The following is a 21,389-nucleotide window of genomic DNA, read 5'->3' as shown; positions in this document are numbered from 1 at the left end:
TTTAATTAAAATAGTCTGTCTGTAAACAATTGTTGGAAAAATGACTTGTGTCATGCACAAAGTAGATGTCCTAACTGACTTGCCAAAACTATAGTTTGTTAACAAGAAATTTGTGGAGTGGTTGAAAAACATGTTTTAAAGACTTCAAACTACGCGAATGTAAACTTCTGACTTCAACTGTAGGTAGCACACAGGAGGACATTTTTTCTCTGTTGAAATCATTTCCATATTAATTTCTAGCCAGATGTAAAATGTTCCTGTTTTGACAATTTTCATGGAGTGGGCTCTACAATGAAGTATCGTACCCCCTATGTCTCTTCCCTGTTTCACACCTGGTAGTTTGCTGGATGGTACTGCCAGCTCTCTGTAACTTAGAGGGCAACCAGTGGGTCCGTCTCTTCTATACCATGTTTCTTGTAGGATGACAATGTCTTTACTTCCAATGTCTTTGGTGTAGTCTGGGTTCCTTCTCTTTAGGCCAAAGGCAGATGACCTCGGACCTTGTATATCCCAGGATGAGATAGTAAAAGCTTTGTGTTCCATAGTGTCTAGTGTTGTTTCTGTGTGGTTTAGAGCGGGACCAATACAGTAGGTGTGAGTAGAGCATGTTGAGCATTTGATACATACAGTGGGGCAAAAAAGTATTTAGTCAGCCACCAATTGTGCAAATTCTCCCACTTAAAAAGATGAGAGAGGCCTGTAATTTTCATCATAGGTACACTTCAACTATGACAGACAAAATTAGAAAAAAAATCCAGAAAATCACATTGTAGGATTTATTATGAATTTATTTGCAAATTATGGTGGAAAATAAGTATTTGGTCACCCACAAACAAGCAAGATTTCTGGCTCTCAAAGACCTGTAACTTCTTCTTGAAGAGGCTCCTCTGTCCTCCACTCGTTACCTGTATTAATGACACCTGTTTGAACTTGTTATCAGTATAAAAGACACCTGTCCACAACCTCAAACAGTCACACTCCAAACTCCACTATGGCCAAGACCAAAGAGCTGTCAAAGGACACCAGAAACAAAATTGTAGACCTGCACCAGGCTGGGAAGACTGAATCTGCAATAGGTAAGCAGCTTGGTTTGAAGAAATCAACTGTGGGAGCAATTATTAGGAAATGGAAGACATACAAGATCACTGATAATCTCCCTAGATCTGGGTCTCCACACAAGATCTCACCCCGTGGGGTCAAAATGATCACAAGAACGGTGAGCAAAAATCCCAGAACCACACGGGGGGACCTAGTGAATGACCTCCAGAGAGCTGGGACCAAAGTAACAAAGGCTACCATCAGTAACACAGTACGCCGCCAGGGACTCAAATCCTGCAGTGCCAGACGTGTCCCCCTGCTTAAGCCAGTACATGTCCAGGCCCGTCTGAAGTTTGCTAGAGAGCATTTGGATGATCCAGAAGAAGATTGGGAGAATGTCATATGGTCAGATGAAACCAAAATATAACTTTTTGGTAAAAACTCAACTCGTCGTGTTTGGAGGACAAAGAATGCTGAGTTGCATCCAAATAACACCATACCTACTGTGAAGCATGGGGGTGGAAACATCATGCTTTGTGGCTGTTTTTCTGCAAAGGGACCAGGACGACTGATCCGTGTAAAGGAAAGAATGAATGGGGCCATGTATCGTGAGATTTTGAGTGAAAACCTCCTTCCATCAGCAAGGGCATTGAAGATGAAACGTGGCTGGGTCTTTCAGCATGACAATGATCCCAAACACACCGCCCGGGCAACGAAGGAGTGGCTTCGTAAGAAACATTTCAAGGTCCTGGAGTGGCCTAGCCAGTCTCCAGATCTCAACCCTATAGAAAATCTTTGGAGGGATTTGAAAGTCCGTGTTGCCCAGCAACAGCCCCAAAACATCACTGCTCTGGCACAAAATACCAGCAACAGTGTGTGAAAACCTTGTGAAGACTTACAGAAAACATTTGACCTCTGTCTTTCTCTCTCTCTCTTTCAATTCAATTCAATTCAATTTGCTTTCTTGGCATGACACTGTAACAATGTACATATTGCCAAAGTTTACTTTGAGATTTACAATATTAACATAATTTAAATAATAATAATCCATATTGTCAAAGGGACAACAGTAACAACAAAAAATAACCATAAATTGAACAATAACAATAACAATACTCATAGACGGCATGTGCAGGTTTGTTGGTCTGTCAGACACTGTCCCTCATCTATGGCAGACAGCAATGTAGTGCGCTGCCAACCCGCAGCTCGCTGCATCCTCCCCCAACAAGACAGGTAGCCTATCCTTATCAGATATGTTTTGAAACCTTGAACAAGGGTTTAACATTTGGGGAAATGACACTGTCATGACTTTCACTGCTGGGTGAGGATCAGAGACCAGAGAGGAAGGGGTGAAGTGGGGCAGGTTCTAGAACTTTAACGACCAGTCGTAAACTTTCTCTCTCGTGCACATCAGTACGGAGAAGTCAAAAATCGTTTGTGTGTAGAGAGAGAATCTGCCACCAAAACTCCAACATCCAAAAGTGGATAATGAAACAATATTTCTTCATAAAGAATGTGGGAACTGATTGGTGGGGCTCCAAACAATAATCATGTCAAATCAGTGTTGTTTTGTGATATCATTAAGGACGGTATAACTAAATAACTGTATCTCTGAAAGTGTACGCAGGTCTACATCTAAATGTTGTAAAACTTATATGATTAAACATGAAACTATTTGTGAGAAGATGAGATGATGTTTTAGCCTTCTAAATGAGATAATTGTTTTATTGTAAACTTTTTCCAAGGCAGTAACCACACCCACGTGAGCAGAGACATTGTGGCAACGTGATGGAACCACCCTCCAAAGCGAGGGCATAAATGAACTCCTAACGAAATGTACATTCGACCAGAAAACGTGGAGAAGTGGCTAGTCTTTGAAATGGTTGCAATTTAAATACAGACCAGTACATTGCAGGGTTGCTACTGGCGTGTAAAATGGTTTAAAACTACTAGACCACTATACGTGCAGCGCGAGCTGAATATTGTGACAAATGGTCTAAAACTACAAGACCCTCTGAAACTCGACGAGTGAAGAAGACTAAGACATGCACCGCCTGCAGGTCTGTATGTAAAGTAGTCTAGAACTTTGACCAAAGACACAAGGAAGATCTTATCAAACAACCATTGGAATGTCTGGAGTATCCAGTCTAGCGAACACTTCCATAACAAAGAAAGCTATTACTACTACTAACTACAAAGGACTACTAACTACTAAGGACATGGTGAACTCTGGTGGACAACCAGAGACTTACACAGAGACTTTCTGTCAAACTATTCATCACAGACGGATCAGGCTATTTCAACACAGAGAGACGACAAAGACATACAAGAGTAAATACGTACATTGCAATTCTAAATCTGAATGAGCGGTTGTTAGGGTGCTAAATATCCATATTTACGATGAGCATATTATTCAACTGTATGTATGATAGTTGAACTCCTGTGTAACTAGCTGTCATATCGGGTTAATCCACTCGGGACTTTCATTGCATTATGTTAGTAATCAATGTATAATCTCTCCTGTGTGTGTGTTTATGTAATTCTGTGTGGTTATTTAGTTAGTTAGTAAATAAATAATTAAGCCAATTTGTGTATCGCTGAATCATCCTTTAGACTAGGGTTTGTGCAGATTTGAAGTCCACGACGTTCAGAATGAGACTGATATGATGTAATAATTAATGGATGACTAATATGATAACGATATATTCTGATATTCTTGAGTTAATTCGGGAAATGGTAACTCATTAAACAAACTTTTTCTGTGGTGCCCCAAGATTGCTAATGAGTTAATTGTTACATGATTAATTTAATAACGTAATAATTAAACATAGTTAATTGATTTGACAAAATAGCATCTCATCACATTAATGATAGTCACGTCATGACAGCACTCTCTGATTGTTTTATATATTTATTTATTTTCTCCAGGAAATGCAGGTTCTGTCTCGGATTCTGCTGTGGTGCAGTGATTGCACTGCCTTTCCTCTACAGGGAGGGAACCAGGGTTTCCTGTGTCTACCCGTCTTAATGGCAAGGCTGTGTTCACTGAGCCTGTAATTTGTCAAGGTTTTTTGAGGGTTTTGATCAGTAACCCTTGATCAAATACTTTGCCACGGTGTACTGTCGATTTAGGGCCAGATAGAACTGCATTTTGCTTTGTGCTTGTTTCCCAATAAGCAATGTAGTTTTGTTTTGACTGTGTTGTAATTTGGTTTATTCTGATTGATTGGATGTTCTGGTCCTGAGCCTTCAGTGTGTTAGTAGAACAGATTTGTGAACTCAGCCCCAGGATCAGCTGGATGAGGTGACTCTTTTCTTTGCTCAGCTCTTGTTATTACAGGGCTTGGTAATGACATGAGAGGGGGTCACTGTATTTTAGATGTTTCCAAAACGTAATTGCTCTTTTATACGTTTTTATTATTAGTGGATGTTGGCTTAATTATTTCTGCGTGTTTGTAGTTTTCCTCTGGACATGTAGGTGAATCTTACAGAACTTTGCATGCAGGGTTTCTCTCTCAGTTCATTCACTTCCTCATTAAGGTGTCCAGTTGAGCTTATTTTTAAACCTAAGTAATTGTAGTGCATGCAGTACTCTATATATGTGGAACCAAATGAGAACTTTGTTCTAATTCCCTGAGATCTGGATCATCTCTGGAAAATCATTATTTTAGTGTTTTTGGGGTTTACTGCCAGGGCCCAGGTCTGGCAGTACTGCTCAAGTAGGTCCAGGCTCTGCTGTAGGCCATGTACTGTGAGTGACAGCAGGGACAGGTCATCTGCGAAGAGCAGCCATTTAACCTCTGAATTGTGGAGACTAACACCAGGGGCTGATGATTTTTCTAGAATAGTGGCCAATTCATTGATCTAAATATTGAAGAGTGCAGGGCTCAGATTGCAACCCTGGCAATCTCTTTCTCTCTCTCTCTCTCTCTCTCTCTCTCTTTCTCTCTCTCTCTCTCACTCTCTTTCTCTCTCATTTTCTCTCTTTCTCTCTCTTTCTTTCTCTCTTTCTCATGTTCTCTCTCTTTCTCTCTCTCTTTCTCATGTTCTCTCTCTTTCTTTCTCTCTCTTTCTCATGTTCTCTCTCTTTCTCTCTCTCTTGCTCTCTGTCTTAGCCATTGGCTCATATCTTTATGTTTGAAACTGTCTAGTTAACTAGCCGAATGCGATGCTGACACACACACACACACACACACACACACACACACACACACACACACACACACACACACACACACACCACCTGGTGTAGACATGGCAGGATTAGCATGTTGTATAAGCTGATTTCTGTGATGAACACGTGTTCAGTCACTCTGTCTGCCTATGTCACAGTGTCATTCTCATTTTGCTACCACACGTGTGTGTGGGTGAGTGTGTGTGTGCGTGTGTGTGTGTGTGTGTATGTGTTCATGTGTGTGTTGGAGGGGTGATTGGGGCACCAAAGCCGTAGAGAGTACTTGGCAGAGTCCCCTCTCCCTCTCGCTTCATCGCTCAGCTCCATCCCAAATCCTATTTAGCGGTGCCAGGCATTCTCTCCCTGGGATCTCCACAGCTCCCGTCTTCAGACGCAGCCTTAAGTCCCTCTCCTGGCACCCAATCTGGGCTTGGAGAGGAGCGGGACGGGGTGCCCAGCACCACTGCCAACGTCACAGACACACACCTATTATCATTACCCATGCTACATGGTCATTCCATGTTCACTTACACACAAAGTCCCTCACAGCCTCACTAGGTTTTTCAAACATACCTAAAACCAACAGTCACAAAGTCCCTCAGCCTCACTAGGTTTCTCAAACATACCTAAAACCAACAGTCACAAAGTCACTCGCTCAATCAAAATCTCATCAATGTTCGTACCCATAGTGACACACACACGCTCACTCACTCACTCACTCACTCACTCACTCACTCACTCACTCACTCACTCACTCACTCACTCACTCACTCACTCAGAACTAAACTTCTAAACTTAACATTATCCTTAGAAATTCAGTTAATGCCTAAATCCTTCCAAATTTGGCGTTTGGAACAACTTTGAAATTTTGAGAAACGTGTGAACGTCTAATTCTGACGTGAGACTGTGAGAACTGGTTGCAACAAGAGGAAATAATCAGTTCTGCCTCCAAAGCAAAATTCACAACAATAAACGTTAACATGCGTTCTGATGAAGGGTCACTGACTTTCAATTCAACCCTTGTGGATTCACAACATGCAGTGGATTAGAAAATTTGAAGTGTGCATGTTCAACAACATACCACTAGATGGCAGCACATACTAATATTTCATCCTGAAAGTTTCCTAATGTGAAGTGAACTTGGACAGAGATCTGTATATAATGACGAGATGCTCATGTTTCCACCCTAACAGTGGGAGTCGCATCGGGTTTATTTTTTACAGATTTCGGCGGAACCTCTCACTTCGCCTCTTCCTCTCTGACTTGGACAAACACAGAAAGTCATTGCCTGAACTTTGTGTTACCCTGGACTCCCTTCTGGCCTAACAGTCTTGTAACACACGTCCCTTCTTACACCCTCTGATGTCAAGGTTTTTACCAAGGCCATTGTCCACAGTTTCTATTACAGGTGTAGGATCTTAATTTGATCACTTTTGTTGCTGAGAATTTTCCTGCATAGCAGGAAGTGCAAACATGTAGTGTATTCAAGATTTAAAAAGGCTTCTAAAGTTTATAATTTCCCCCAAAAAGTATCAACCCCTACAAAAGAAATATAAGAATAAAAATGTCCTGTTGAAGCATGACTATTTTCCTGCTGTAGCAAACGGTCTCAAATGAAGATCCTACATATGTAGTCATCCTCATTCAGATATGGTAATGCTATCTGGGGCGGTGGAAGTAGACCTGCTCCTGTCACTACTCTCTGATTACACTGGAAACCTAAACAATGTATGGTTGGCCTAATGGTCTAAGGAAGTGAAACACTGACACAGTCAGATTTTTTTCAGTTTCCCTAGATTAAGGTCAGGGTAGGGTAATCTGATGCTAGATCTGTGATAAAGACAACTTCTAGCTCTAAAGTTGCCTCCATGTGACCTCTCTCAGATAGATTCAGTCACGGGTAGGTAAACAGCAACATCTCCAGACACAATCTGAAATGAAAGAGTGAAGCAGGTCAGAGTAACCCACCCTGAATGACCCACCTCTAACTACTTCTTGTGATGTTGGTTACCCTGTGGCCTATTTCCTGCTAGTCTCTTGTGCGCTACGGCGGTGCCCCCACAATTAGACAGCTAGCGGGCGAAGGAGCATTAGCGCCGACCCATTTCCCACAGTCAGCTGGAGCCACCATGTGCAGTCATCTATGAGATAACCACGGCAACAACCAACAGAACAAACACCACTCCTTGCTGCTCATTGGACCACACAAGGCCCAATAATTCCATTTTATTTGGCCACCTTGCAGTCCAATCCTAGAACACAGATAGCATCCTATCTGAAGTGGTTTTAGCTTTAGTTAATATTGGGGCTATGAGGCTGGAAGATTACATTATTAAAGGGATTAAGATAGCTTAACTCATAGAATGATCGGCACTTACAATAGCACTTCATATGAATGGATGATGGATGGAGGATGGATAATGGATGGATGGATGGATAGACGGATAAATTAATTAATTAACGAATGAATGAACTGTCCTCAGTTTTACAAGCAACACAAAACAATGCCTACAATACATTTCAAAACCACAACACACCTATGTGATGTATGGCTACGAAAAGGTAATAGTCTATTCATCATTAAACATTTATAACCCAGGGGATGAGGGAGATGTAAACAGCGACAGCCAGCACAGCACATTACCGCTGTAAGTGCTAGATCCCTTATGCATTATTAATAGCGTTGATGCTAATTGAAAGACATAACTCCACAAATGAAATGTCTGGGCAGACAGTCAGACACACCCTGGTATTCTGCTGCCAGTGAACCTTTCTCTGATGGGAGAAGAGGCTTTTTAAACTGTCTATATGCTCAGCTCAACAAATACATAGTCGTGGGTCTAATGGAAGAGCTCTTGTTAACCCTCTGAGCAATCCTCGAAGTCAAAATGTTATGTCAGGACTCAGGCTGAGTCGGAAGTTTACATACACCTTAGTCAATATTACACAATATTGATAGGCTAATTGACACTATTTGAGTCAATTGAAGGTGTACCTGTGGATGTATTTCAATTCCTACCTTCAAACTCAGTGCCTCTTTGCTTGACATCATGGGAAAATCAAAAGAAATCAGCCAAGTCCTCAGAAAAAAAATGTAGACCTCCACAAGACTGGTTCATCCTTGGGAGCAATTTCCAAATGCCTGAAGGTACCACATTCATCTGTACAAACAATACTACGCAAGTATAAACACCATGGGACCACACAGCCGTCATACTGCTCAGGAAGGAGACGCATTCTGTCTCCTAGAGATGAACGTACTTTGGTGCGAAAAGTGCAAATCAATCCCAGAACAACAGCAAAGGACCTTGTGAAGATGCTGGAGGAAACAGGTACAAAAGTATCTATATCCACAGTAAAACGAGTCCTATATTGACATAACCTGAAAGGCCGCTCAGCAAGGAAGAAGCCACTGCTCCAAAACCGCCATAAAATGCCGGTTTGCAACTGCACATGGGGACAGATCTAACTTTTTGGAGAAATGTCCTCTGGTCTGATGAAACAAAAATTGCCAACTGTTTGGCAATAATGACCATCGTTATGTTTGGAGGAAAAAGGGGGATGCTTGCAAGCCGAAAGAACACCATCCCAACTATGAAGCACTAGGGTGGCAACATCATTTTGTGGGCGTTATTTGCTGCAGGGAGGGTCTTGTGCACTTCACAAAATAGATGGCATCATGAGGTAAGAACATTATGTGGATATATTGAAGAAACATCTCAAGACATCAGTCAGGAAGTTAATGCTTGGTCGCAAATGGGTCTTCCAAATGGACAATGACCCAAACATACTTCCAAAGTTGTGGCAAAATGGCTTAAGGACAACAAAGTCAAGGTATTGGAGTGGCCATCACAAAGCCCTGACCTCAATCCTATGGAAAATCTGTGGGCAGAACTGAAAAAGCATGTGCGAGCAAGGAGGCTACAAACCTGTCTCAGTTACACCAGCTCTGTCAGGACGAATGGCCCGAAATTCACCCAACTTATTGTGGGAAGCTTGTGGAAGGCTAACCGAAACGTTTGTCCCAAGTTAAACAATTTAAAGGCAATGCTACCAAATACTAATTGAGTGAACGTAAACTTCTGACCCACTGGGAATGTGATGAAAGAAATGAAAGCTGAAATAAATCATTATCTCTACTATTATTCTGACATTTCACATTCTTAAAATAAAGTGGTGATCCTAACTGACCTAAGACAGGGAATTTTTACTCTGGTTAAATGTCAGGAATTGTGAAAAAATGTATTTTGCTAAGGTGTATGTAAACTTCCGATTTCAACTGTAGTAGTACTTACTTACTTACTTATTGTGTTCTTCACATTATTTTTATTTCTAGTGTTTTTTTTCTAGTATCACATTGTTATTGATTATTGCATTGTTGAGTTTTGAGTTTCAAAAAAGTCATTACACTGTACTTGTGCAGGCGACGTTAAACCTTTAAATGTAAAACTATATATACCATGAGAAGGTGTTTGCCCCCTTTCTAATTTTCTCTACTTTTGCATATTTTTGATACTGAATTTGATCAGATCTTCATCCGAAACCTAATATTATATATAGGGAACCTGAGTGAACAAGCTTACAGTATTTCATTTATTTCATAAACTTTTTTATGTTTTTATTTAATTTAATCTTAATTTGACTAGACACGTTAGTTAAAAACAAATTCTGCTACTACTTATTAAAAAGTAATAAGTAGTAGCAAAGTTGCTAATTATGTAAAGTTGTCAATGATGAACCCCCCCAAACATCCACCTTCCTTTCGTTTTTGCTTGAAGGTTACAAACACCAAACGTAACATATCATACTCATTTGAGAAGCTAGGATACATTTACTATGTTACGTCTAGCCTATGTTACCAGGCTGTGCATGGCGAGAACAATTTCAATACGCAGGCGCTGCATAGCATTCTGACGTTGGGAGCAATGCACCTTTCGCATTTTCTCCCTCCAGATGGAAGAACCATAACAGATCGAAAAGGCAGCGGGGACTGGGGGGAAAGACTGATGTGAAAGGAGATTTCTAGAAGGACAAGAAGATAAACGCACTCTTGGAAAAAACAACCAATGGAAGAGGTGAAAATAAGCTGTTCAAATGTCCTTGCAATGATCCGTTTTGCAAACGTTTATTCGTTGTGAAAAGGGACATTCTGGAAACTATGAATCAAGGATAGCAGTACAGTCACATTTAACAGCTGCATGGCTGTCCAAAGCGCAAACATGAAAGGATGACATGGAAATCAGAACAGCCGACTGAAAGACTACTGCTTTCTTACGCTCATATAGATGGAGAGACAGTGCTTGTGAACGATGTATACTGGAAGAGAGATGAACATTAGGTAGCGTCGGTAAATATCCAAGGAAACTGGAAGGAAAGTGGACAGTAAAGAATAGCTGGTGGGGAGCTGTCAAAAGGATGGATTTTAGCGTACTACGGAATCTCATCAGTAGATACGTAAGTAGCGGATCGATAATAGCGCCAGTATGTTTGCGTTGCATTCCAGTAACATCATCTGCAACTGGCATTCTGTTACACATTTGTTACAATGTAACAATGTTTACTTGTTGAAACAGGGACGTGGGTTTTGTAGGTTATTTTTTCCAGTTGTTTGAGTCGGGGGTTTGTTCATGTTTGATGACAAACATGTGATCAAAGGTTTGTCACAGCTAAACGGCAGTCCATTTACGAGCTCTCGCCAGGCTCCGGTAACCATAACATGTCATCCGGTAGCCGTTTTCGAGCTGAATGTCGAATGTGCCAGAAAGGTCCAGACGGATGCATTGGAAGAGTGTGTGGAATAGGAATACAGATCAACTTGGCTGGTCCATTTATTGTGCTTTTGAAGAACAAGCTTTATAGGTTCTTGTTCGTTCATTCCCAGAGGCCAGCAACAACACACCTGATCTAGCTGTCTAATCAAACTGCACTTTATCTTCAATCAGGTGTGTTGGTGCAGGACAAGACAGAAACGCTGCAAGTCATTTCTCTCTCACTCTTACCACACACACACACACACACACACACACACACACACACACACACACACACACACACACACACACACACACACACACACACACACACACACACACACACACACACACACACACACACACACACACACACAGTGAGACATGGTAAAGAGTGTAAAAGTATTTCTAATGGCTTATGATTGACATTTATTAGTAAGCGTTACCAAAGAGACCAACTAAAAGGGTGAGAGAAAAAGATAGATACCGAAAGAGAAAGAGGCCAACTGAATGCATTCAACTGAAATGCGTCTTCAGCATTTAATCAGAGAGGTGCGGGGGGCTGCCTTAATCGACATTCACGTCATCGGTGCCCGGGGAACAATGGGTTAACTGCCTTTCTAGAGAGAGAGATTACTTGACACATACATTTAAAAAAACGAAAAACAGAGCAAACTGGAATGCTTTTTGGCCCTTAACAGAGAGTACACAGTGGCAGAAAACCTGAATTATGTGAACCCAAAATGAACGAAAGCTATGTACAGACTCAGTGAGCGTAGCCTTGCTATTGAGAAAGCCCACCGTAGGCAGACCTGGCTCTCAAGAGAAGACAGGCTATGTGCTCACTGCCCACAAAATGAGGTGGAAATTGAGCTGCACTTCCTAACCTCCTGCCAAATGTATGACCACATTAGAGAGACATATTTCCCTCAGATTACACAGACCCACAAAGAATTCTAAAACAAATCCAATTTTGATAAACTCCCATATCTACTGGGTGAAATACCACAGTGTGCCATCACATCAGCAATATTTGTGACCTGTTGCCACAAGAAAAGGTCAACCAATGAAGAACAAACACCATTGTTAATACAACCCATATGTGACCGACCGGCTCAATTCGGTCTTATGTAGCAACATTTGAAATGGTGTTTTTTACATTGGATAAAAGTAGAGACTCAGGGCTACAAAAGCGTGTATCATACACTACAGTTGAGGAACAATGGGAAAGTAATTTTGCTTTTAAAGTTAATAAACTTGTAAACTCACTTTTGAGAAAATGGCCATAGAATATTTTGGTACTACTATTGGAGAGCCCTTCTTTGTCTACAACCATTCAGCATCGTACACACCCTCTTAATTAAGCCTTAGCCCCACCCATCTTCTTAAGGGTTGATCGGAGAGTTCTGTCCTAACAACAGCTTGTGTGCTTGACTGCTAACTTGCTAGCTACTTCCAGACACAAATGACAGAACAGCTCACTGAACATTACTCCCACTAGCAGAACTGGTTAGGCTGTTATGTTATCCAGAGCTTTGTTGACTGCAACTGTGCTGTCAGATTGTCCGTTCGTAAATTCAAAACGTGTCGCTCTCGGACTGTTCAGAGCGCATACCGGACTCTCTGGCCAATGAGTAGGGTTGTTCTGAACGTTCTGACCTCACAACGGCAGTCAAGCACTCAAACTAACTGGCTAACGTTGGCTAGCTTGTTAGCTACTTTCAGACACATAATGAGAGAACACCCCACTCTAACCATTTTATCCAGAGCGTTGGTGACTGTAACTATGTTGCTGGCAACGATTTAATTACACTATTTTGCCGACGTTTACTGACACCGGCCATATTCAACATTTGTTGGGCGTTCGTAAATTCAGCAGTTATTCAGAGCTCTGGCACACTCAGACGTGAGTGCTCTGAAATCTGAGTAGATGGCCAGACTGAATTTACGAGTGCACCCGAAATGGTTACTTGCATAGTGGAGTCTTTTGTTAAGTCATGTAGCTAGCTAGCTAGGTAAACAGTGAACCATAATCCCAACTCATGATGTTACCACCCTTCATGAATCTGCAGGTAGCTAACCAACCAGGTTCAATGCTAGCTAGCTAACATTGGGCTATAGCTAGCCAAGCAAATGTCTCTTTCTGTTTAAATTAGAAATGTGTAATATCTGAAAATGTAGCTATCTTACCCGTATACATAATTCATGGATGGATGCGTCTCCTGTCGGATGCCATGGTTGCCCTTAGTTTGAAGATGTAATCCAGAGACAGGTGTTTTTTCCATCTCCTTAGCTATCATACTCGAATTCCACTGATTTCAAAACTCTGGGTGTAGACAATTGCAACACTTATGCAATTTTAATACACAATACATTGTTTTAAAGCGTGTTAGACAGGATTACCTAGACATACTGACCAGGTCAAATAGACAGAAGCGTGCTATATGGCAGGCCAATCCAAACTCATCTCTCGGCATGTCCAGCCCACTCATTATCTCAGCCAATCATGGCTAGCGGGAAGGTTGCTGGCTTTTTCTGTGGCTAAACCTACTTGGCTCGTAATTTAACAATTTATTCGTATTTACAGATGGCATACAAGTTTGTTAAGGCACACTAAAGTTTACATGTTCCAGAAGGTATTTCTGCCAAAACACGCATTTTGAATTTAAAAAGTTTACGTTCAAATGGCTCTCCTGTGAAGGAGTGACCAGTGACATACGCCTAGTTTCCTGAAACGGGTCACATATTTATGTTTATTTATTTTCCCTTCTGTACTCTAACTATTTACAAATCATTATCACACTGTACAGAGCCATAATGACATTTGAAATGTGTCCATTCCTTTGAAACTTGTGAGTGCAATGTTTACTGTAAATTTTTTATTGTTTATTTCACATTTGTTTATTATCTTTTTCACTTGCTTTGGTAATGTAAACTTATGTTTCCCATGCCAATAAAGCTCTTTGAATTGATTTGAGAGGAGAAACGGAGAGGAAGCAGAGCAGGAAATGGTTGTGTTGATGAGCATCAGTTACATTATTACTGGTCAGCACGCTAATGTCACTGCCATTAACACAGCTGTCTATCTGCACAGACAGGAAGCAGCTGGAAGATAAAGAGGAACAGAAATAGAAAGCATGCTTCTGACTTAAATTCTAACCTATTCCCTACGTAGTGCACTGTCATTAAAAAAGGTAGTGAACAGAGTTGAAAGGTTCAAATAGTAATCAGACAGTCAAGCAGTATGTGGGACACTATAGGGAAAAGCGCTTGGACTAGCTGTGGTCCTATAGAGAGGGCTAATAAAATATCACCTTTATTTAACCAGGTAGGCTAGTTGAGAACAAGTTCTCATTTACAACTGCAACCTGGCCAAGATAAAGCATAGCAGTGTGAACAGACAGCAACACAGAGTTACACATGGAGTAAACAATAAACACGTCAATAACACAGTAGAAAGAAAAAAAAGAGTCTATATACATTGTGTGCAAAAGGCATGAGGAGGTAGGCAAATAAATGCAATTTTGCAGATTAACACTGGAGTGATAAATGATCAGATGGTCTTGTGCAGGTAGAGATACTGGTGTGCAAAAGAGCATAAAAGTAAATAAATATAAACAGTATGGGGATGAGGTAGGTAAATTGGGTGGGCTATTTACCGATGGACTATGTACAGCTGCAGCGATCGGTTAGCTGTTCAGATAGCAGATGTTTGAAGTTAGTGAGGGAGATAAAAGTCTCCAACTTCAGCGATTTTTGCAATTCGTTCCAATCACAGACAGCAGAGAACTGGAAGGAAAGGCGACCAAATGAGGTGTTGGCTTTAGGGATGATCAGTGAGATACACCTGCTGGAGCGCGTGCTATGGTGGGTGTTGCCATCGTGACCAGTGAACTGAGATAAGCGGAGCTTTACCTAGCATGGACTTGTAGATGACCTAGAGCCAGTGGGTCTGGCAACGAATATGTAGCGAGGGCCAGCCGACTAGAGCATACAGGTCGCAGTGGTGGGTGGTATAAGGTGCTTTAGTAACAAAACGGATGGCACTGTGATAAACTGCATCCAGTTTGCTGAGTAGAGTATTGGAAGCTATTTTGTAGATGACATCGCCGAAGTCGAGGATCGGTAGGATAGTCAGTTTTACTAGGGTAAGTTTGGCGGCGTGAGTGAAGGAGGCTTTGTTGCGGAATAGAAAGCCGACTCTAGATTTTATTTTAGACTGGAGATGTTTGATATGAGTCTGGAAGGAGAGTTTACAGTCTAGCCAGACACCTAGGTACTTATAGATGTCCACATATTCTAGGTCGGAACCATCCAGGGTGGTGATGCTAGTCGGGCGTGCGGTGCAGGCAGCGAACGGTTGAAAAGCATGCATTTGGTTTTACTAGCGTTTAAGAGCAGTTGGAGGCCACGGAAGGAGTGTTGTATGACATTGAAGCTCGTTTGGAGGTTAGATAGCACAGTGTCCAAAAAAGGGCCAGAAGTATACAGAATGGTGTCGTCTGCATAGAGGTGGATCAGGGAATCGCCCGCAGCAAGAGCAACATCATTGATATATACAGAGAAAAGAGTCGGCCCGAGAATTGAACCCTGTGGTACCCCCATAGAGAATGGCAGAAGACCGGACAACATGTCCTCCGATTTGACACACTGAACTCTGTCTGCAAAGTAGTTGGTGAACCAGGCAAGGCAGACATTAGATAAACCGGGGCTACTGAGTCTGCCGATAAGAATATGGTGATTGACAGAGTCGAAAGCCTTGGCCAGGTCGATGAAGACGGCTGCACAGTACTGTCTTTTATCGATGGCGGTTATGATATTGTTTAGTACCTTGAGCGTGGCTGAGGTGCACCCGTGACTGGCTCGGAAACCAGATTGCACAGCGGAGAAGGTACGGTGGGATTCGAGATGGTCAGTGATCTGTTTGTTGACTTGGCTTTCAAAGACCTTAGATAGGCAGGGCAGGATGGATATAGGTCTGTAAAAGTTTGGGTCCAGGGTGACTCCCCCTTTGAAGAGGGGGATGACTGCGGCAGCTTTCCAATCCTTGGGGATCTCAGACGATATGAAAGAGAGGTTGAACAGGCTGGTGATAGGGGTTGCGACAATGGCGGCTGATAGTTTCAGAAATAGAGGGTCCAGATTGTCAAGCCCAGCTGATTTGTACGGGTCCAGGTTTTGCAGCTCTCTCAGAACATCTGCTATCTGGATTTGGGTAAAGGAGAAGCTGGGGAGGCTTGGGCGAGTAGCTGCGGGGAGGCGGAGCTGTTTGCCGAGGTTGGAGTAGCCAGGAGGAAGGCATGGCCAGCCGTTGAGAAATGCTTGTTGAAGTTTTCGATAATCATGGATTTATCGGTGGTGACCATGTTACCTAGCCTCAGTGCAGTGGGCAGCTGGGAGGAGGTGCTCTTGTTCTCCATGGACTTTACAGTGTCCCAGAACTTTTTGGAGTTAGAGCTACAGGATGCAAATTTCTGCTTGAAGAAGCTGGCCTTTGCTTTCCTGACTGACTGCGTGTGTTGGTTCATGACTTCCCTGAACAGTTGCATATCGCAGGGACAATTCAATGCTATTGCAGTCCGCCACAGGATGTTTTTGTGCTGGTCGAGGGCAGTCAGGTCTGGAGTGAAACAAGGGCTATATCTGTTCTTAGTTCTGCATTTTTTGAACGGAGCATGCTTATCTAGGATGGTGAGGAAGTTACTTTTAAAGAATGACCAGGCATCCTCAACTGACGGATGAGGTCAATATCCTTCCAGGATACCCGGGCCAGGTCAATTAGAAAGGCCTGCTCGCTGAAGTGTTTTAGGGAGCGTTTGACAGTGATGAGGGGTGGTCGTCTGACTGCGGACCCGTAGCGGATACAGGCAATGAGGCAGTGATCGCTGAGATCCTGGTTGAAGACAGCAGAGGTGTATTTGGAGGGCCAGTTGGTCAGGATAACATCTATGAGGGTGCCCTTGTTTACAGATTTAGGGTTGTACCTGGTGGGTTCCTTGATGATTTGTGTGAGATTGAGGGCATCTAGCTTAGATTGTAGGACTGCCGGGGTGTTAAGCATATCCCAGTTTAGGTCACCTAACAGAACAAACTCTGAAGCTAGATGGGGGGCGATCAATTCACAAATGGTGTCCAGGGCACAGCTGGGAGCTGAGGAGGGTCGGTAGCAGGTGGCAACAGTGAGAGACTTATTTATGGAGAGAGTAATTTTTCAAATTAGTAGTTCGAACTGTTTTGTTATGGACCTGGAAAGTATGACATTACTTTGCAGGCTATCTCTGCAACTCCTCCCCCTTTGGCAGTTCTATATTGACGGAAAATGTTATAGTTGGGTATGAAAATCTCAGAATTTTTGGTGGCCTTCCTAAGCCAGGATTCAGACACGGCAAGGACATCAGGGTTGGCAGAGTGTGCTAAAGCAGTGAGTAAAACCAACTTAGGGAGGAGGCTTCTGATGTTGACATGCATGAAACCAAGGCCTTTTCGATCACAGAAGTCAATAAATGAGGGTGCCTGGGGACATGCAGGGCCTGGGTTTACCTCCACATCACCTGCGGAACAGAGGAGGAGTAGTATGAGGGTGCGGCTAAAGGCTATCAAAACTGGTCGCCTAGAGCGTTGGGGACAAAGAATAAAAGGAGCAGATTTCTGGGCATGGTAGAATATATTCAGGGCATAATGCGCAGACAGGGGTATGGTGGGGTGCGGGTATAGCGGAGGTAAGCCCAGGCACTGGGTGATTATAAGATGATAAGAGAGGTTGTATCTATATTTCTCTATAGTTCTCCGGACGTGGAATACCATCTTTATTTCAATCTGCCTGCACTGGGAATCTCTCTAATCAATCTGCCTGCACGGGGAATCTCTCTAATCAATCTGCCTGCACTGGGAATCTCTCTAATCAAACTGCCTGCACTGGGAATCTCTCCAATCAATCTGCCTGCACTGGAAATCTCTCTAATTGTCTTGTAGGATGTGTATATCTTTCTCTGTCTGCTTCTCTCGGGTTCTGACTCAGTCTCTGAAACCTGTTAGGTTGTAGTGATCTACAAAAAGAGGAGGCAACCTTGGTCCTCCTGGAGCTGCTGTGTGTGTTTCTGTGTGTAGATAGGTGCTTGACTGATGCCCTGCTGGGTGTAATGTCAGGGGAAATCAGATTCACTATCGAGAGGAGTAGAGGAGGCCACTCAGATCACATCACATCCCTCACTCTCCCTCCCTCCCCGTTCATCTCTGTATCACCATGGCAACATGAAGTTGAAGTGGCCATCCACTCTTTCCTATATCAGCTTGATCTTCTAGGTTACAGGTATGCACTTCACACAGGTGTTGAAAGGTGGGCTAGAGGTGTTTACCATGTCTTGATGACTTCTTCATGTTGTTCTAGTGTTGTTATGGACTGATGTGCTCAGCTACTGCCACTGCTCATCTAAGGTGCTCCTGGGAATCCTGTGTCTTATCAAAGGTGTGTGGAGCATCCAGCTGGATGTGTCTCTTAGCAAATTCACACAAACCTCAAAGCAGCATTATGTCACATCATCACATGACTGTGTGTGTGGTGACTGCAGTAGCGGTGCATGGGTACAATCAATGGGGAAGTCCCCCCCCAAAAAAGCCATACTACAATCTATGCGTTGTGATAATTGCGTTGTTTTCTCTATAACCTGTTAGTTAATATGCCTTGTGACCGTGATATTGAAGGCCTAACGGCAGAGACAATAAGAGGTCACAGAATAAATTCAACCACACCTTTGTTGTATCACAAAATAAGATAGCAACCTCTGTCCAGTGAAGTCTACAAAGCATATTGCATGTACTGTAACTGACCTACAGCATGGTCAAGCAAGTTAATATTTTCAGACCTCTAAACAACTATTGATTAACCACAGAGAGTTGCCACAAGTCACAAAGAAAACAGGAGCTGCCTCCACTATTCCAGCACCATTTACACTTCAACATTTCAACATCATCAAATCACCTCTGCTTAGTTTAATACAGCAACAATTAATAGATACCAAAAAACAATTTAGTGCAATCAACGTAAGTTAAATATGTGGCTGTCCATGGTTGTGATTTCTGTGTGTGCACACGCGTTTGTACAAGTAGAAAAACATGTTGACTCACCCGACTTGTAGAGAAACACCAATACCATCCTCATCTCTTTCATGTTGACGAAACAGTCTATCACTCTGTCATACAGTACACACTTTTATTTGTTGTCTTAGGCTACCTGGCTAAAATGTTTGCTCGCTAGTCTAACTTCCATTCTTGGGCGACGTTAGCTAGTTAACATTAACCTTCTACATCTAGCTATATATTAAACTTCCATCCTCTCAGTTCAGGAGCAGAACAATGTATGAATTAATGGTTGGATCAGAATCGCTGTTATAATCATAGGCCAGTATGGAGAATTAAGTAAAACCACAAGTCCAAATCCCTATCCCCACCCATTTCTAATATAGGAAAGGGACCATTTTGGCTAGCTGGCTAGCTAGCCACCAGATGACAACAACACAACGAGATGCAACAATTCAAGTTTTTCTGTCAATGGTGTATGTTCTCACTGGGATTTGATAGCAGTCACTCCAAATCCAAGCTGGCTTCCCTTGACACTTATTTTTTGGTGCGTCAGGATCATTCACAGTTGCGCTCGATCAGTGTAGCTCAATGCTGATTGGCCCATTTTTATTTTATTTTTTATCAAGGGAGGCCAGATGCTCGCTGGCTTCCCTTGCCTTCAATGCTACGGGCGGCAACAATGTCATACTCGCTCGGACTAGAGATCGACCGATTATGATTTTTCAACACCGATACCGATGCCGATTATTCGAGGACCAAACAAAGCCGATACCGATGAATCGGCCGATTTGATTTATTTATTTATTTGTAATAATGACAATTACAACAATACTGAATGAACACTTATTTTAACTTAATATAATACATCAATAAAAATCTATTTAGCCTCAAATAAATAATGAAACATGTTCAATTTGGTTTAAATAATGCAAAAACAAAGTTTTGGAGAAGAAAGTAAAAATGCAATATGTACCATGTAAAAAAGTTTGAATTCCTTGCTCAGAATATGAGAACATATGAAAGTTGGTGGTTCCTTTTAACATGAGACTTCAATATTCCAAGGTAAGAGGTTTTAGGTTGTAGTTAATATAGTATTTATAGAACTATTTCTCTCTATACCATTTGTATTTCATATACCTTTGAGTATTGGATGTTCTTATAGGCACTATAGTATTGCCAGTGTAACAGTATAGCTTCCGTCCCTCTCTTCGCCCCTACCTGGGCTTGAACCAGGAACACATCAACAACAGCCACACTCGAAGCAGCGTTACCCATCGCTCCACAAAAGCCGCGGCCCTTGCAGAGCAAGGGGAACAACTACTCCAAGTCTCAGAGCGAGTGGCGTTTGAAACGCTATTAGCGCGCACCCCACTAACTAGCTAGCCATTTCACATCGGTTACACCAGTCATTAGGCTGATAGACTTGAAGTCATAAACTGCGCTGTGCTTGCGAAGAGCTGCTGGCAAAACGCACAAAAGTGCTGTTTGAATGAATGCTTACGAGCCTGCTGCTGCCTACCATCGCTCAGTCAGACTGCTCTATCAAATCATAGACTTAATGATAACATAACACACAGAAATACGAGGCTTTGGTCATTAATATGGTCGAATCCGGAAACTATCATTTCGAAAACAAAACTTTTATTATTTCAGTGAAATACGGAATCGTTCTATATTTTATCTAACGGGTGGCATCCCTAAGTCTAAATATTCTTGTTATATTGCACAACCTTCAATGTTATGTCATAATTACGTAAATTCTGGCAAATTAGTTCGCAATGAGCCAGGCTGCCCAAACTGTTGCATATACCCTGACTCTGCGTGTAATGAACGTAAGAGAAGTGACACAATTTCACCTGGTTAATATTGCCTGCTAACCTGGATTTCTTTTAGCTAAATATGCAGGTTTAAAAATATATACTTCTGTGTATTGATTTTAAGAAAGGCATTGGTGTTTATGGTTAGGTACAGTCGTCCAACGATTGTGCTTTCTTCGTAAATATGCTTTTGTTAAATCATCCCCCAGCGTTGCATCGATTATATGCAACGCAGCACACGCTAGATAAACTAGTAATATAAACTAGTAACCATGTGTAGTTAACTAGTGATTATGATTGATTGATTGTTTTTTATAAGATAAGTTTAATGCTAGCTAGCATTGGCTTGGCTTACTGCATTCGCGTAACAGGCAGTCACCTTGTGGAGTGCAACGAGAGGCAGGTGGTTATAACGTTGGACTAGTTAACTGTAAGGTTGCAAGATTGGATCCCCCGAGCTGACAAGGTGAAAATCTGTTGTTCTGCCCCTGATCAAGGCAGTTAACCCACCGTTCCTAGGCCGTCATTGAA

General features: G+C 42.2%; 1 protein-coding gene across 4 annotated transcripts in view; it reads left to right on the top strand.

Moving 5' to 3' along the window:
* The first annotated feature begins 10,113 nt into the window (after nt 1-10,113).
* The window catches only part of LOC112224596 (phospholipid-transporting ATPase IH), an 86,845-nt gene continuing 75,569 nt past the window's right edge, over nt 10,114-21,389 (top strand). For 3 of the 4 annotated variants that reach the window (XM_042319862.1, XM_042319864.1, XM_042319863.1), the window contains exon 1: nt 10,114-10,666. In XM_042319862.1, coding sequence (XP_042175796.1) covers nt 10,628-10,666 — 39 coding nt within the window. In that variant the 5' untranslated portion in view covers nt 10,114-10,627. The remainder of the gene's footprint in view (nt 10,667-21,389) is intronic. The other variant, XM_042319865.1, reaches the window with a different exon arrangement.

Source organism: Oncorhynchus tshawytscha, linkage group LG03 (genome assembly GCF_018296145.1).
Source record: "Oncorhynchus tshawytscha isolate Ot180627B linkage group LG03, Otsh_v2.0, whole genome shotgun sequence".
NCBI classification, from domain to species: domain Eukaryota; kingdom Metazoa; phylum Chordata; class Actinopteri; order Salmoniformes; family Salmonidae; genus Oncorhynchus; species Oncorhynchus tshawytscha.
The sequence above is the reverse complement of the archived record's forward strand: the minus strand, read 5'-3'. Positions and strand labels throughout refer to the sequence as shown.